At 33.6% G+C, this 18,917-nt stretch overlaps 1 protein-coding gene across 1 annotated transcript in view; it reads right to left on the bottom strand.

The window, feature by feature from the left end:
* Window positions 1-18,917, bottom strand: part of ASCC3 (activating signal cointegrator 1 complex subunit 3) — a 273,183-nt gene that overhangs the window by 71,247 nt on the left and 183,019 nt on the right. The window contains exons 18-25 of the mRNA XM_050893351.1: window positions 17,979-18,065; window positions 15,543-15,719; window positions 13,194-13,419; window positions 9,281-9,435; window positions 5,461-5,559; window positions 4,812-4,980; window positions 2,662-2,882; window positions 1,174-1,259 (exon numbers count right to left, since the gene is read on the bottom strand). Of these exons, the coding sequence (XP_050749308.1) occupies window positions 1,174-1,259; window positions 2,662-2,882; window positions 4,812-4,980; window positions 5,461-5,559; window positions 9,281-9,435; window positions 13,194-13,419; window positions 15,543-15,719; window positions 17,979-18,065 (1,220 nt within the window). The remainder of the gene's footprint in view (window positions 1-1,173; window positions 1,260-2,661; window positions 2,883-4,811; window positions 4,981-5,460; window positions 5,560-9,280; window positions 9,436-13,193; window positions 13,420-15,542; window positions 15,720-17,978; window positions 18,066-18,917) is intronic.

The raw sequence follows: 18,917 nt of genomic DNA, 5'->3' as shown, positions 1-18,917 counted from the left end.
AGCCAGGATGAAAGCTTTCTAGAAAGCTACCAAGTTGCTGCATGCTGTTCTATATAGATCTCTGGTTTGAATAACGAGGCTAGATTGCAGTGTATCTGCATTTGTTGGTGAAGTTCCATTAAGACTGGAGCAGAAATTATCCTGAGGTCATTTTTTTTGAAGATTAGCAGAATTTTTCCAATTGTTTACCTTATTATCCTTTCAAGTTCTACAAACAGCATTTGAGATGATCCATCATTTTAGACGCAATATAATGGATTTTTGACATTTCTATGACACATTCTACATCCAGTTGAACATCTAATAAAAATTCCTCAAAGTATCTTCTGTTCAAAATTTCAGTCACAAGTAATAGAGTAAATTTCAAAAAGGAAATATTACCTGAAAATATTTTAAAATTATGAGGCAAATAATTTATCCTCACAGGCCATTAAAATAGCAAAAAAAAAAAATTGACAATTAATAAGTCACTGCTATGATAATTGCAGGAATCTCGCTGGTAATTTCATGTACACAGAGTAGCACCTCTTTCTATCGAAACCTGTGGTGTGCTTTGACCTTTAACTTATGAAAAAAGCTATATATAGGAAAGGGAAAGGCCCTAAATAATCCATATTATTTTTATGGTTATAATTTTTAACTCAAGAAAGTATAATTTTGGAAAGCATCAACATGACTGATATACCTTATATGTCATAAAGTAATGGCTGAACTCCAACACCTGAGAAGATCAGCATGAAAATAATGTTACCAAGGAATAAAATTATATCTAATTTATATATGAAGGACAAGATATGAATACTAGTATACAGTTCATGCAACTCCTATAAGTTCCTTATAGCTGAGGTTTCTAAAGAAAGCTTATTTTGGATTGCAATTTCAATTTCCAAGGATACTGCAGACAGAAATCTGAGCTTCGTATTTGTTATACTGGCAAGTAATGAGAATGAAAATAGTTGAGTATCAAAGTGTATCCCTTTTTTAGTTTTGATTTTGCTATCACTACAATGACTATTGATAGCATTTTTTATTTTTTAAGTACTAGAAATTTGAAGGATAGTATAAAATCAAAATCTATTTGGAAATACTCAAAAGTATTCTGTAGATTTTATTCATACTTGATGGGCTGTTCTTTTGCTTCTCATTTCTCTGATTAGGTAAGGAGAAACATACTTTTTACCAAGCTTTTCTTCAATCCTAACTTTCCAGTCCTCAATTCTTTCACGAACGAGTGCTTTTAAGGGCGCAATATACACTGCCTGCAAAAGAAAAGTCACAAAACCAGAAGTTAAACAAGAAACCTTTATTAAAGTGTACCTACAAGGAAAATAGTATTTAATACATGTGAGATTTGAACATGCTCATTATCTATAAAATGATTAAGGCCTGAGTTCCTTAAATGACCTACAACAGGATTCTATTTAAAACAGACTTAACACTTGAAACTACTGCTTTGTTTCCTGAGCCATTAACAAGCAAATAAATTAAGAAAGAGAAAGAATAATTTCTTGAAATGGAAGTATTTATCACATCATTTAATATCAAAACCTACTTATATAAATAATGCCATTTTTTGCCAGGACTATAAAATCTGCAAGCTAACATTCTAGAACAGAAATAATCAGAATTTCCAGCAAGCAGTATCTAACCTGATTTCCAGTTACGTTGTTAAACTATTAAAACATTACCATTTAAATTAAAAAGCTGATTATTTCAAGCAAAATGTCACAATATTTTCCTCAAAGAAGACTGCTCTGCAGGGGGGAATACTCTGACATGTAGAAGCAATATTTATTTACAGATTTATGGTTAAATATTCTGAAGCTTTTGAACATGAAGAAACTGCTACATGAAAAATTCACATACATTCTTTAAAATGTATAGCCAGGTTTTTTTAGGTTTTTTAAAACCTAAAAGATATATTCCTTTGAGAACTGTCTATTTGGTAAGTCTAATAGATAAGCTGAAAATGTATGAGTGTCTTGTATACCTCACTTGGACTAACAAATTACATGAAGATACTGAAATTTCGAAGATGAATAAGGGATTTACGTACATGATTTCTGTTAATTTCAAAGGTTATTCTTTGGTTAAATCTCACAGTCAGATACAAATATCTTTTCCAAAGACTTTAAAGCTAAAATGTGGTTAACTAAGACAAGATGGCTAAGTCAAGATACAGATATGTATTCACTTCGAAAACAAAACCCCAAAAGCTGAGTTGTTCAGCTTTTAGGCAATTTAAGAAATAAAACACAGGGGCAAGTTGGAACAGAAAATTAGCTTATAGTAATTAATTGTAACTTATTTGTTTAAATAAGAGAGAGACTGGGCTAGCTGTATTCAAATGGAGGGGAACTAATAGCTATAAAACAGTACTACTGATAGTAGAAGGAGATTAAAGCAGGAAATGCAGGTAAGTACAGAAAAGGAAATCCAGCATGCCTGTATGTCATGTTTTTAGATTTCACTCTAGTTGTACACCGATTAATATATAAAGTTGAAATAAAAGCATAATGTACATAATGCAGTACCATTTTGTATCCAGACAGGTATAAATTGGAGAAAGTAAAATTCAGTTTGCCACCGTCTTTTTCCAGGCTTTTGTATTGCTGAAAACACGCCTACACAAAATGATTCTAGTAAACCTATTTTACAAACCTTTGATGTGGGATACTTGTTAAAAACTCTAAAGATGGCTAACTCAGCTGCAACAGTTTTTCCAGAACCTGTAGGTGCTCCAAGAAGAACATTACAGTCTGTGTGATAAAGTGTATGAAATATCTGGGTCTGGATAGGGTTGAAGTGTGTGAATTTGTACAGGACTTCATATTCCCGATGTCCCAAGGCTGTGACAGGCAAAGGCTGAAGATCCAGAAGCTCTAAAACACAAAATAATCGTAAGTGCATGACAAGAGATGCCATGACATAACATAGTTTATTATGAAGATAAAGATATTAACCAATACTTCAGTGGAAAACAACTTACATTGGAAATTGTTTTACTTAGTATCTCATATGACAGAGAGTCCACATTTGGGTCACTGTTAACTTCGATGAGGAATAATGAAAAGTTGATTTTATAGCTCTGAAGTATTTCTGCAAGTACTGTTAGTATTCTGACAGCTGTGCACCAGCCATTTGCATAAATTAATCTTTTTCTTAAAGCTGTTTCCTTTTTACCTACTTGAAGTAAGTTCTAAATTCACTGTATTAGATTATATGTATGTCCAGCTTCTTATGATAACAGAATGTGGAGTTGGAGAACAGCATAGTCTGTATATTTCAGATTCAAGGAAAAAATCTATTTAGGAAGGCAGGATTCTTTGGAGTTTCTAGGTTGATGGAGTAATACAAATCAGACGAGTACAACTAAATTTTGCATCTAATCCTTTAAACATGTAATTAAAGACATAATCTTAATAAATAAACAAACAGCCTTTCAATATATGATTCTCAATATATCTTGAGGGCATCTGCTATCCAAACAATTAGAGATTGTGGAATTTAGAAGATGATATATATAACCAGATTGGATTTGGAATCCTACCAAATTAAGGAGACTGCAGTGATTCTGCTATGCAGATGCTTGCTTTGAAGTTTGGGTTTTTTTTTTTTTTTTTTTTTTTTTTTTTTGTGGCTGGAGGTCTCATTGTCTTTTCAGGGTGCTTCACATTAAGGTATGATATGGGAGTCATAAAATCTACTGAGGCAATGATGCCTAATATTCTTCACATGCTTTTCACTGATACCTTATGGCTGTTTTATCATTCCCACTGAAACTGTGATTTCTTGGGCTCTGTTGAGGAGAAAGAAGGTTTTTTGCCTAGCAGGGCCTCTACGTACTTCATTGTTGAGTGGGAACCAGATGGGAATTGAAATCAATTACCATAAATCCTAGAGGCTCCATAACTGGTGATGTGTAAATATCTTTCTGTTTCTTCTGAATAGTAGTCAGTGATCAGTCAATTAGATAAAAAGGTTACACATGCTTTTCCAGACAGCGTAGGTACAGTACAATAGCTAAACACTTCACAAACACATGTGAATTTATGCACGCCAAAGGACAACACCGTATGAGAACTGAGTATTTCTGAAGGCACTCACTTCACAGACTGCTAGATGAGCCAAATGTAATTACAGTGGAAAGGTTTTACAATGACATCAGGCACAATGAATGTATAAAGCAATTTATGTATCCAGAAAAAAAGAAGCAAAACACAAACATATGCTTCTGTGCCAAGTGTTAAAAAAGAAGGGGGAGGGGAAGGCCATGACTTGATCAGCAGCGCTGAGTTGAAATACGATGTTCGGTACTGTAACAGTGCTTGCTATGATGAATTTATTTTAGTAAAAATAGTAAAATATTACATATTTTCAAAATTTTAACTGTTTGCTTTTTCTTTGCTGAATGCCATTTATAATACAACCATCCACTCTAAGATTATTTTCAACCAGTCCAGAAGAAATGTAATGCTTACAAGCACTAAGATAAGACATACTGTAGCACAGAGATTTGCTTAGTTTTATATGACAGTTTCAATTTTCTTATGGTTTATAGAGAACGTGGAGTAACTAAAAGGCTGGTATTATGTTGAGATGAAATAAGCTGCTTTTTGTTCAGGAATTTAAAATTTTAGAGAGCTTTAAAGTTAGTGAAGAAATGGTCTCAATAATACAAATATATCACAAAGTGAAATTCCATATACTTTTCTACGATGAAGCAGAAGTTAAGAGATTTATTGCACTATCATAAGTAAAATCAATATAAGCAAGATGAATTAAAACAAAATGATCAAATTTGAAGTTACCTGTGTGGGGCGGATGTCTCTCTGGAAGAATCAAATGTTGAAAATTTATGATACATACAGCCTCTGCTCCTAACCATCTATCGGACACAGCTCGAATGTAATATTGAGAAGGAAGGGGTTCAAAAATTGGGATTGTGAACACCAGCAGTTGAGGTTCTTTAGTAATGACCTAATGCAAACGTGTAGAGAATAATTACTGCACAGACAAATCAGTAACTTGAAAAATCACAGTTTGCCTCACTTCCATAAGCATTACCAACACAAAGCAATAAAGTATGTGTGCAATTCCATGTGCAAAATGTTCACATTGTTATAAAATATTTCACCACTGGGAATGGATTTTGTTTCCATGGACTTCAAAAGATAAAAATAAGGCTGGCTCTTCATCTTTTTCTTTAACAGACAAAACCATTACAGTCTTTCTTTTTTCACCTGGAAATAACTGTCCCACCAAAGCAGGAGAAGAAGGGACATCTGAGATTAGAAAACATCTTTGTCGAAGTTCAAGCTTATCACATACATCTGAAACTGAAAGCTGTGCTACTGATTTGAAAATCCGCTTAGGTCAAAATACTGTCTGACCTTACAAATCCGCATCACACTAACTTTATTTTTGTCTTGCTATGAGATTCTGAATAAAATCCATTACCTGTTTTTTTTGAATGATGAAGTACTCTGAATGATAAATGTGATCATTAGTAGGGTCTTCTACCCAAATCCACCAGGGCTCTCCAACAGTGCCATGTACCTTTAAGAGTAGAAAAGATAGCTTTGTTATAGTTGTAATGAGGTTCTCTAGATTTGCTGGGTATATCGGATATATTTCTAAATGATGTAGGCTTACAAAGGAATACAGAAATATAGAAATCAGAGGTATGAGCAATATAACATTTCTAATTAGATCAGTCTGCTTAAAGATTATGTTTCAAGATACCTTGCTTAAGGTATGTATAATATAAATGGACATGATACAAATGCAACTGAAGCTAGTGCCTCAGCTGTTTATAAATACACTGAACTCCCAGGGTTTCCTCTAGGCTCCTAAAAAAGGACTCCTTCTCCTTTTTCCTCCTTGTACTTCTGTCTTCGGATTTGTATAGAGGATTGTTTTTTGCTATCCACTGCTCGTTTTTCAGTCAAAAACATTCTCTCAGGAAAACTGGACATTGAAGTGTGACATTCCTCTCTCCTCCTCTCTCTCTTCCCCTCTCCTCTAGAAAGACACAGTAAGTGGATTCAGAAGGCTGTAGATCTAGTCATTGCTACAGGTGAAGTGAGAACACAAATAGAGCTGTCTCTTGATGATTCCCATGCCATCTGGCAACACTTCATTCCATCCTAGATTTTTGTTTGCTTTGTTGTGTACCTTATTTCACAATGCCAGCCACAAATCATAGCTAGGTGGGATGCTCAGTTAAGAATTTCTGTTTCTTTGTCAGAATAAATGACTTGTGCCAATGTACAAGCATTTTACTTAAATATCTAGGAAAAGAAGGAAAATGCATAGTAAAGGAGTATGGAAGACATACTATTAAATGAACATAGATTTCTGATGTTTCTGATAAGGACTGTGATAAGGTACAAAACCAGTATGAAGATGAAAAAAAAGTTGGAATTATTCCTAAACTTCAGTTAATAGGAAAAAACACAAAGCGCATAGTTGCTTCTAATGGCAATTTTAACGTTACAGGAATCTGGTATCGATTCACAGAGCACACATTATTTTCAGCATAATTCATTATTGTGTATGTGTTGGAAAACAGCCTGTACTGGCTTTTGAAGACAAAAATATGTACTAAGAATAGAACTAAGGTGCTTTTGTTTCTTTTTTAACATGGCTGCAGAATAGATAAGTAGATGGACAATAAAGACACTGTCATTCATTTTCATTACATTTGAATTTCACTAGCAGCTTCACTGGGAACTGAAGCAGTGAAACTGAAAGGACACAGGTCACTGCAGGTGACATTTTGAAAAACTACAGTGAGACTATTACTTCATCAGGGTTTAGGAGAAATTAAGAGAGGAAAGAAGAATTAAGGAAGGCGATAAAGTTCAAAGCCCAGAAATTTTATTATCAACTGTAACAGCATCTTAGTTTTGGAGAGTCCTGTGACAAAGCTGCATAGGGCAGCAATGTGGGGACAGGCAACGCAACATGCTCTCCAGTAACGATTCTCAAGAACACAAGGGAGCTCTTAAGAACTGATACATACCTGAATTTTGGGCAACCATTGCCCTAAAACTGCATGTCTGATATATGACTTGGTTAATTAACACTAGTTGCATTATTCTGTATTTCTGCTGGACTCCTCCTGGCTGCAGTAAGGCTTACTTGCTCTGTCTGGGTATGTTTATAGTCCTTTGCTTCTAACAATATAATAGGAATTTTCCACTGGGATATGGCTCACACGCTTTTACTGAACTTAAGGGCTCCCAGCACGGAAAACTGCAGCCATTAAAGATCAAGATGATGTCATATCTCACGACTACCAAAACATATCTTCTTTCTCTTGTAAAGGCAAGTGCAAAATTTGTGATGAGATCGTTCTAGAATTAAGTATCCGGGTAAAGGAACAGTCTTAAAACCATGAAATGTTAGCCAAGCGAGGTATTTCAGTTAAGTATGGTATTTAAATTTTTAATATTCTGATTTTATTTGACTACTCCCATTCTTTGAATGGAATTTTTTGGCAGCTAGTTTTTGCACCAATTACAGCTATACCTATAAGTTTCTATAGTCTTCTGAATAGCTTGCTAAAACACTGTGTGATGACGGAGAAGCAGTTTCAGAGTGTCAATGGTTGAATTTAAGAGACAGTTATTGATTTGAAGAGACTATTAAAATTTAACAGCTTTTTTTGTTTATTTACTGTGATAGAAGTTTCATTTACTGAACAAACAAGAACATCAACAGCTACCTTACAAAAATTAAAAAAAAAAAAAAAAAAGTTTTCCAAGTTTTGATGAGTACCAATATACAAATTCACACAAAAAGAACTCCATAAGTTGAATTGATAAAATGATCATAATGTTTCCAAAGCAACCAGTAGGAAAACTGTGTCAAGGGGTTATAGCAGAAAATAGACTTTTGCCAAAGTTTTGCTATAACTTTAGAAGTTCAGAATCGAAATAAGAGAGTATAATTCTGTGCGGATCCCTTTTCAATTTGTAAAAATATAGATGAACCTAGATTTTGTAGAAAAATCTAAAAATGGATTGAGAAATTACTTTGTATTAAGATGCAGTTTAATATGAAGAACAGTCATGGGTTTCTTTGTCTTTAATAGATTACAGGTAAAGTGGATGAAAGATTGAATAATAAAAACTTGTTTCAATTCTAAAAAGTAATGCTTGTTTGCCTTCTGAAGTACTGCACATAAATAAGGCAGCAAAAAATAATTCATGTTATAATTCATGTTAAGAATCCATTCAAATATTTCTGTAATAAATCCAGGTAACAAACAAAATCTAACTTTCTATATTTTGATCACTAATCTCCCATTCATAAGCTAACTTGGTGAAACTTCCAAAAGAAAAGAAAAAGCCTTTAGGGAGGGAAAATAAATTCTAAAATCATCTAAATGTTTGTGGAATAAAACTCTAATTTACTTGTGATTAAGGTAAATTGTAATCTAAGGGATTTTAAAATTATTTTTAAATAAAAGAACAGATACTTAATATCCACTTTTCAGAATAATTTATCTGAAGTGTAAATCTCCTAAGTGTAAAAAAAGAAAAATATGTTTGCCCATTGAGGTATCTTTGCCTTGTTTCTATAGAAAGTTTCAGAAGTACCAGCAACAATACAATGCCCCCATGTGGACATTTGTATTTCATTTAGATTTATCTTAAATCTATTTCTAATGAACAGATTCTGAATCAAAGGGTGTGGGTATATCTAAATGTGCAACTAATACAACTCCTTTCATAGAAATTTGCACCATAAAATACAGATGAATATAATTCCAAACATATCTCAGTTTTTCTGTTCAGACAAGTCCCAACAGAAAAAAAGGCACCGATGTTGTGCATGTCCATTTGTAAAGCCATAAAGAGCAGCAGAACTTGGCATACATGAACTGTATTTCAAGGCTTTATTTTCTGCGTTTGACATTCATTCATAGTTCAGAGAGCCATCTGCGTCTCCCTTTTTCTTGCTTCTCCTTTTCGGGCATGTAACTCAAATCTGTGTGTGACTACTATTAATATTCAGTATAAGCACTTGCTTCAACATGTTATAAACAGCGCAATCCTGTAACAATTAATGGAAATAAAAAAGATGATCTTTGGGTGCCACCGTCTACAAAAGTCTTAAAGGTCATTCCATTCCTATTATCAAATTTGCTTTTTAGCTAAAATAAATATTTTTTTTCTTATCCAAACAGCTATGGGCTCCCTGTGATCATCTCCTTTACTGAAGCTAAATTAATGTTTCCTGTCCTTCCTCCTCCTCCTTTTTTTTTTACCTGATCATTCCATGTGAAGTCAGGAGCGATGTTCAGTCGAACTCGAAGCACCGTGCGAGTAATCGGCTGAATTGTTGCTTCCATTATGATGGAGGGGATTTGATGGACACACTGTTTTACCTTTAACCCAATCTTCACATGATGCAGCATATGACCTGCCAAGAAAACATTAGGTGTAACAAATTTGCATTTCCAGGAAAAATAATACAACTCCGACTTTCAAATAGGCTTTTAGAGAGAAGTATTATTGCTTGCTTGTTTTGCTCTTAGGTGCATAAATGTCTGACTCTCTTGACCTGGCATGTCTGAATATTTTGTAATACTTAACTTGAATTAGCAATTTAGAGCCTAGAAAAATCAGTATTAACCCCCCTGTTGGCTATAACTAAGGGGTTAAAATAACTATTAAGAATTCACACTGAAAACATGTCAGGCTAGTTCCCTTTCCTTTACTGACTTTTTGACCAGGCTCTTACCAAGCCATACAGTTCTTTTTTAAAGCATGAATACTGACCTTTTACTTAATGAAGGGCACACATTTGAACTTGTACAGTTCCTGTGTAGTGATTCAAAGCAGACCGAATGCTTTTCATAAAACTGAATAAAGGTAGTTAATAGCTTAAAAACGCATGCAACTAGTAAACATCTCACAGCGGCTCTGATCTTTCAGAATACACCAGTGTGTAACTGAGACAAAGGAAAAACTATACGTTGCAATGTTTCTTATTTTCTGTCACAGTCATGGTAACTAAGGCAATAAAGTGATTATATTCATTAAAAAAAATTTCCTACTTGTATTTTACAGCTGAAATCTCTGTTCCCTTGCTCTTCATTTTAAATATAAAACAAAGTATGTAGCAGTGATTTCCTTTTTCCCTGAAAAATATTGCAACTTCTAGCTTATTTAGGGAAAGAAGGTTGATTCATCACATTTTCACTGAAAGTGCTTATATAATTATGTGGAGCATATTTTAGATTTTAATTGTAATGGTCATAAGTACTCACTGTTAAAAGCTACCTTACAAACGGCTACCAATATTTTCTGATATCGTTATGTGGTTCCTGTGCACACTTTCCCATTTAAAAAAAAAAAAAAAAAGGCAAAAAAAGAGAAGAAATCCTATTATTTGTATTATGTGCAAAGTGAAAAGGTGATACAAACTTTTTCTTGCTATTGCACGAAATTTAGGAGCGTAACATCTTGCAATTGCTAATTTTTTTATATTGATCCTGACTTTCCCTCTTTGGTTTTTCTTATTTAACAAACTGGCAGATTTTGCCTCACACAGGTGCCTATCTATACTCTGAAGTAATGAATGGTGATCTTGCTTAAGAAGCAAATCCCTAATGCAAAATTTTTAACATATATTTAATCAGTTTAATTTGCAGTTGGTAAAATAAGTGCACCTCCAGCAAGCGGATTATTAAAAAGCAAAACAATTATATTGGTACAACTTGGTGATATATGCAGTATTATAGCATACTTGCACAGTGACTAGCTTTTGCAATTAGAGGTCAAACTTCAGAAATCGTGTTAAATAAAGGTAGGTGCCAAATACTCAAAGATATGACTCAATAAGCTTATGTAGGCAAGTACTTTTTCATGCCAAAAATCACTTTCTGTATCATGGTGTGAGGTGAACTTCTGTGTTTGTACAGGACAGCACTGAGGTTTTGTACACTTATCTGCTAGGGGAAAATAAAGCTCCTCTCCCAACTTCTACAAAATATTATAAAACTCTCTCTCTCCGCCCCCCCCCCCCCTTTTTTTTAAAATAGTCACATTATGAGAAACTATCGATGGTGTTTAAGAAATATTAAAACCTTCTGAACAAAAGCTGACTATTCGAGAAAACAGGTATGTTTAACAAAAGAAGAATAAATTTTGCTTATTCCACAACAATTGTCATCTGTATGCTGAAAAACCAACTGTTTATCTCAGATAACAAAGTGATTTCTTGGCTTTCTGGAAACTCCACGGTTACATTGCAATAGCACGTAGATTGGTGTTGACCAATTTGTGGCACACTGGAATCCAGGATCTGTGCACACAACACGCTCTTCATTCACTGGGAGAGCTGGCACCCATCTGATGTTTTTATCTCTCCCTAGGCCATGGACTGAGTTAGGCAGCTAGCTCCTGTCTTTTTTATTCTATCTCCAAGGTCACAATAACATTTAAAAAGGAAGAAACGCTAAGACTGAAACTAGTCCTATGGAGTCAGAGAACAAGGCAGCACCTGGACGCTGTGCCTTTTCTCATTTCAACATGGCTTTGAATTCAAATAAAAATAAGGTGGCTGCCAGGCAAATGCTTCCTTCCCACCCTTAGTGTCAGAAAGAGAAGCTAGACACGAAGAAGTATGCCAAGTAATAACAGTACTTCACAGAGATGCACAGATCAACTTGCTTTGATGTTTATAAGGCTGAAGAACATGAAATATCATTACATATAGTTAGCAATGACCTATTTTCACAGTCAAATCTCAAGTCTCATCTACTTTCAAACCAAGTTAATACAAAAAAAACCCTAGACATTTTATAGGTATATATTGATACATTTCCATCTTGTCAATACTAGTTCCACTACGTCGAAGGAAGCAAAACTGGTTTTGTATTTTAATACAAGATTTCTTGCTTCTCCAAGGGCAGGTATGGGGAGAAAGAAGCATAAAAAAAGAAAAGAAAAAAAGCAATAATACAATTAATGGAAAAGAATATTAAGTATTAAAAAGACTGCACAAATACACAACAAATTAACAAATCTGAATAAAAAATGCTATAACACTTCTGAATAGAAAAGCATGATAATGCTAGCACTTCAAATAAAATGTTTTATTTTTAATACATTTAAAATTACTATATATTATAATGCATAGTTAAAGTAAGCTTTTAAAATTTTCTCATAGTCCTTTGGCTTAACTTATTAAATAAAAACATAGCCTCTAATTCTGCGAAATTTTACATTTTTATTCAACTTTTCCCAACCTAAATTAGGCATATAACAAAGCTTCCTAAGTTAGGAATGTAGTTCTCTTGTCAAATGAGAGAAATATCAACTCAGAGGTCATAACTTCTAAAAAGCAGTGACTATGAACTGTATTTTTATTGTAAAATTAGATTTAAAAAAAAAATGGCAGTTTGTTTCTCAACAACTTGGCAATAACAGGTGCAAATAAAGCCCAAATAAGAAAAAATACACTAAGATAGGAAAAAGAAATACATTACAAGCAAATTTTTTTTTTCAACTTTAACCAGCTGGTGGACAGTTTATGCACAACAGTTTATACACACATACTAGGAATTGCCATTATGTCTATCAGTAGGTTTGTGGATTTTCTCATTATTGAAGTGTCAAATCCTTTAAAAAATTCCATTAAGGTTTTGCTGCAATGACAGCAGTGACAATGAATTCTCCATGTTCAATGAAAATTAATGCAGTGTTTCAGAAGCAGGCCGTTTACTGATAGTATACCAGGACATAATCTGCTTTTATTCTTTTTCATGTTAATAGTATTTCAATAAAAAAAAAAGGCCATATTTTGCCAACTGGCCAAAATAAACAGATGCCTTTTATAGTAGTGTATTACATAATGTGAGCAAGAAGGGAAGCACAGGTCAACATAAATATATGTATATATACATGTATATGTAAATACATATCAACATACATCTCCATTCTACATGTGTTCTGGGGTTGGCAGGACATGGGCTAGCCTTACCCTCAAAGCTGTGCCATATTACAAGCTGTGGAGACTGAATAAACCTTTATTGGACAGACCATAATACCATATTAATGTGTCTACATGGCTTCCAGACCAGAGTGGGTATATTAACGAACGGCTCAGATTTAGTTCTAACTTGCCCATTGATTACTAATAGTTTAAGCAGATCAGCATTGCTGATTTCTCACCTATTTCATCTTTTCTCATGTCCTTCATCTTGTCTATAGTGAGATTCTTCTCTTCCAACTTTGAGAGGACTGATGGTGGTAACACTGAGAACTGTCTCAAAGGGCTAACCCAGCCCCATAGCCGCTTGTCAATGACTTTGCTGAGATTCAGTAGTCGATATGTCATTGCAGGCCAACGTTTCCTAAGGGCAATCTCAAAAAGAGCTCGAACAATACGAGCTGCATTCTGGAGAGTGAAAAAAAAGCAAAAATGTTGTAATTCTCTCAAGTATTCTTTGTAAAATGAAAAGGATCCCATAGACTCATCTTTGACAAACCATAACAATAGATTTTTCTTTTCAAACTTATTTCAAACATTCTTGAAAACTATTTTTTCCATCACTGTCTAGTGGCAGAACTACCTCATGATTGCCTACAGAAATTATGAAAAGAAACATGTGCAACTAATTAAAGTTGTAGTGGCAGGTCTGCCACAGAATTTTGATCACAGTTATGCTAACATTGGGGAGTTCTAAATTTATTGCATCTCAATCACTTCTGAAACAAGTTCACTTACCGTACATAATATCTTCCTCCTTCTCCCCCCATATAATATACACCTGCAAACCCAGTTTATATGGAAATTCAAGTTTTAATTTTTCACTTCAGTTGTGCTTCCACAATAGCATCCCATTTCACAACATTTGCACAGAATTTTAACAGTAGTGACTTTTTCTTAACATGTTACTATCTTCTGTGAGACTATTGTGTAACCAAACTGTATAAATCTGCTTTGGACTTGGAAAATTAATTATTAACATAAGCTTGCATGAGGTCAGTCTTATCCTGAAAACATAAATCATGATATTCCTTTCATAAACTTATCAAGCTGTATTATGAAGTTGTGGGGTTTTTGGTGTTTTTTTTTTTTCTTTTTTGCCTACCGGTACTATGCCTGGATTAGCAATTCTGTTCTTGATTCATTGAATAGAATACAATCATTCTCTACTGGCTCTGCAATGCCAACAGGAATAAAAAATAGAAAATTATTTGGTCATGATAGGAAGCATATGTTACTAAAGAAGCATATTTCTTTTACTTAGAAAAGATGAATGATTTTCTTAATAGTCACTATCCAATTAAAAAAATTCACAATTTGTAGCACTGGTTCCACATGTACAATTTATGAAGATCTGAGAAGATGACCACGTTGCCTCACTAAAAATGCTATAATTGAGACAGACAAATAAAAGCAATTGTCTTGAAAGCAAAGATTAAAAGAATCATACTGAAAATGATCTTGCTGTGCAAGTACCACAATTTTTATGATGTGTGTAATGATTTCAGAATTTTCTCATTTATACCCATACATGCTATGAAATGTAAACACTTCTGAAGAAGGTAATGTTAGTATGAAAATCTTGCTGAAGAATATGTATACTTTTGAATATTTAACTCTCATCTTTAGCACCAACTAAATGCAATTTTACAATCAATTCTTTCCAAAACGGTTTTGTAAGGATGAGACAAAAATGATTCAATGCAACATGTTGCCGACTGTTAAAAAAAAAAAAAAGAAAAAGAAGAGAGAGACATAGGATGGGCTAAAAGGTAAAACATTATAATCTATTTTATACATTCATTCTTGTTGCACATCTGGGATTGTCTACGAGCATTTTGTCACTTTGAGTTCTTCGGGATCCAGAATTCTAAACTTTCAAGCAACACTCCTTTCTTTCTAAGACAGGCTCTAGTTGTGTAAGCAAGAAGTTCTGTGTCACAGACTTGCAGTTCTCTTATTATTCTGTGTAATAACTAAACATGCTGTATAACTATCAACCATTCAGATGTCAAATCAAGCTGACAAACAAATATATAGAATGATATGTAAATTTGCATGATTACATCTAGCAATAAAATTGTAATAGCACATCTTTCTTGTGTAAACCAAGGTATGTGAAACACCAATTATGTTTTGCAGCAGGAAATATAAAAGTACACAAAATATAAAAACGGATTGCAACTGTTTTCCAGATTTAGAAGAAAACCCAGTAAGTTAAGAATAAAATTTCTGTGCAATCACAGTTAGAACTACTAAATATAATAAGACTACAGGGGTAATACAAACAAAAAGGACATTCATAATTAACAAAAAATGCAACAGTCTCCCAAGGTAGACTTTTGCAAATCTTTTCTACTTAAATATTATACCACACATGTGCACATACACAAGGCTCTGATTTTCAAATCAATTTGCATAAAAATGTACAAAAAAGTTGCAGATCAAGGCCTACTTACATAATTGTAAAGATTTGGGAGAATGAAAACAGCAGAAGACAGCAACAGATATGTAAAAAATACTCTTTTTACCTGTGCAACATACGCAGAATCTGAAATAAGGGAGAAGCTGTCCATCTCCCCTCTGCTAATATATGTTTGAAGGAGGATATTAATTTTTCCATAATTGTTTTCCACACCTCCTGGAGCAGGAAGTTCACAGAAATCATTCAGTAAGGTATCCAGCTCTTCTATTTCTTCTTCTCTTACCTAAAACACAATTATACATTATGAAGAGGCTGGAGCAATTTGATAAAAATTTTTACACTGAAATAAAATTTTCCTTATAACATAGTTACATTATTTTTAAATGGAGTCTTTAGTTTTAAGGAGAGAAAAAAAAAAAGAAGAAAAAAAGCAGCAAACCCACATCTTCCACAATGTAGCTAATAGACCATAATTGAAACTATCTTAATAGTGACACAATTACATTTTATTATTCATCACCATCTATTAAGGTTGCCATTGACATACAAAAATTTGATATGCCACAAAAATTGAATCTTCTGACCCTACCATCCTTCATCTGATGAGATTTCATTTTTTATTTGACCAGAGTAAAACCTCTGTCCATCTGGATTAGGGCAATCTTGAATTAACATTAAATGTACTCATTATAGTTACATAGTTTGCATGTGGCATAACACATTTTTAACTCAAAACTGTGAAGTACTATGATTCATGATATTAAAATTTTCACTGTTAATAAGATTAAGTCTTAATATGAGTAAAGAAATATTAATATCTATGGTTTGAATAATGCATAACATTTCACATTCTAACTGATGACCCTTACATGGCAAAACCAGCATAAATCTACATATTCTTTGATTTACTGATAGTCTGTTAGTGTAAAACTTATTTAAAGAGGGTAAATGTTTGGTCCCTGCAGGGAACCAGCTGAAAGTAATTTTCATTTGGACCTGACTACCTGATATACAAAAGACCCTAAGACAATTGGGTTAAAATCCCCAACTATCCAGCCACTGGTCCTACAGGAGAGAAAAAGATGAAGGACACAACCATCATAGATGACTCCAGTGTCACGGGAATATTATGCACTGCTTACAACAGCATTTTTGATAATTTTTTCTGCTCTTGCATAGCACAGTACAGGTCAAATCGAGATCTGTATTTCAGCTACTGGTGACTTACCTATCTCAAAATACAGAATTTTTAAAGGCATTATGGAGACATGACTCATATTAACAAAAGTCACAATTTGTATCACACAGAGGGGTAAATCCTGAGTTATTCTTGTGAAAATCAGTTACTAGTTTTAACATTCAGAGCTGCACAGCAAACGAATCACAAAAAAATGGAAATGATGGTGCACTGATGCCATACCATACAAATCTGAGAAAGCAAACTAGAAAAACTATGCTTTAGTCAAGAAGCATCACTACTAGCTTTATTACAAATATAGAAACATATCACATCATATTTTCCATATGCTTTCCTTTTAAATATTCAATCACACTAAATTTAGACCTAGCAAAGCAATATCACTGTCATAAAAAACCCCTTCTAGCCTGGAAAACGTTGCATGTATCACTGTGAAACCTCACTGCTTATTATCTTCTATAATAGAAGAGATTACAGCAAAACAGAATTTCTCCATTAGATAAAGAGATGGTAATACTCAGACAATGTGTGCAAATATGTAAATATGTAGATGGTGAGGAATTCACACTGCCAGTTCGCAGAGCCAGGTGAATGACAGCCAACTCTGATCTGAAAGTTGTATAATTGTGGTAAAATGGCAATGAGCCCAAGTTAATAAACCCTGTGGAGTCTGGCTCACACCTCTATGAGATGGAAGCATAGGCAAACAAGCTCATGCCAGCTTGCAATGTATTGTCTTGTGTCCTGTCCACACAGGAGGCAAAAAGGGAGGTTGGAATTGAACTGAGTATGATAGTACAGTAATCTTCTAGCCTGCACAACAAAATCTGTTACAACAACTTTCTAGATTTCAAATTTGAAAATAATTTATCAGAATTTATCATTCTGCTAACCTAATATTGTTCCCTGCATGAGGTATATCACAGAGTTAACTTTAGTGAGTCCTGCCTCATTTCTGATAAAGCAAATTGTTCAGGCAGACATCTAATAATGGTTTAAACTTCAAACAGAAAAACTATCTCATCCCTGGGTGCACCATTCCAATGGACACTTATCTTCACCTGTTAATAATTGAGGAGCTGAAAAGTTCTTAAAAGCATCTAAAAGGAATTCTGAAAGATCAATAACTAGTTATTAAATGTGCACTATAGTTCAAGCTGAACTACATATAAATTTGAGTGAGAGCATATATAGTTCTTGGCAATTATGCCTACTTAGAAAACATTTTATAATGGTGCTTAATATTTAACAAAACTTGGGTCTGTAGACACTATTTACAGAGTGAGTACTACGGGAGTGTCTAGTTCTAAGACATATTCTTTGTATGAAAGAATACAACTTTACCTTTATCTGTTCAAATTCTTCAGCTTTTGATACTATAGCAAGAATATCGCCTTCTGTTTTATGAGCATCAAACAATTCATTGAAAGTCTATTAAAAATAAAATTAATTGATTTAACACTGAAAATAAGAATATACATATAGCACAAAAGAAAGAAACATTAACCAAGATTTTAAAAGGCATATAAGGTTAGAATATAAGTTATTGGAAGACCAGAGTAATGCAATTTAAACAGGAACAATTTCCAGAATGACTTCTCAGCACTTTCAAAAAACCAGTCCCTCGAAACTTGGGCACCCAAAAATCAAGAGACATGCAATCTATGGCCATTTCAAAAAAAGTATAGGACATATTTGAGTGAATAAATATGTAGAGACTAATTATACATAGTGACAGTAAACAGTTTAAAATTGTTAATACCAAGTCTTCAGCTTTTATTCAAGAAAAAGACTTATTTCCTACAAATGAAAGGTTTTAAGATGAATGTGTACATCAAATCAAGCTTCCAGTACTACAAAGTTTTGTACAAATGCATCTTCCTTGCACGTTTACAACACAATATGATTACAGTGCCAAAAGTTGTTTAAGGTTGGCAACCGGATAGGATTTTCATGCAGAAAAACTTTTCTGTTATCAGACTCTATACTTGAACGTGCTATAACGTACCAAGGGTTGCACACACTGTTGATATCAAAATGTTTCTTGTAATTCACCTAAAAGAAGGCAGAGACTATAGAAATTTCAAATCTCACTTCACACCAAGTCTAATTTTTCAGTATTGCTTTATACTTAGTTTCTTTCTTTTTCCTCTCTATTTCCTCTCTCCCCATTGCGGTAAATATGATTTGAAAATATATTGAACAAATCAGCTACATATTCTGCAATATCTTACAACTATTTTAGGTATAGGTTCAAAAAGAAGCAAAAAACCCCCAGAAATA

Source organism: Gymnogyps californianus, chromosome 3 (genome assembly GCF_018139145.2).
Source record: "Gymnogyps californianus isolate 813 chromosome 3, ASM1813914v2, whole genome shotgun sequence".
Lineage (NCBI taxonomy): Eukaryota > Metazoa > Chordata > Aves > Accipitriformes > Cathartidae > Gymnogyps > Gymnogyps californianus.
Note: the sequence above shows the minus strand (reverse complement) of the source record. Positions and strands in the feature narration are given on the sequence as shown.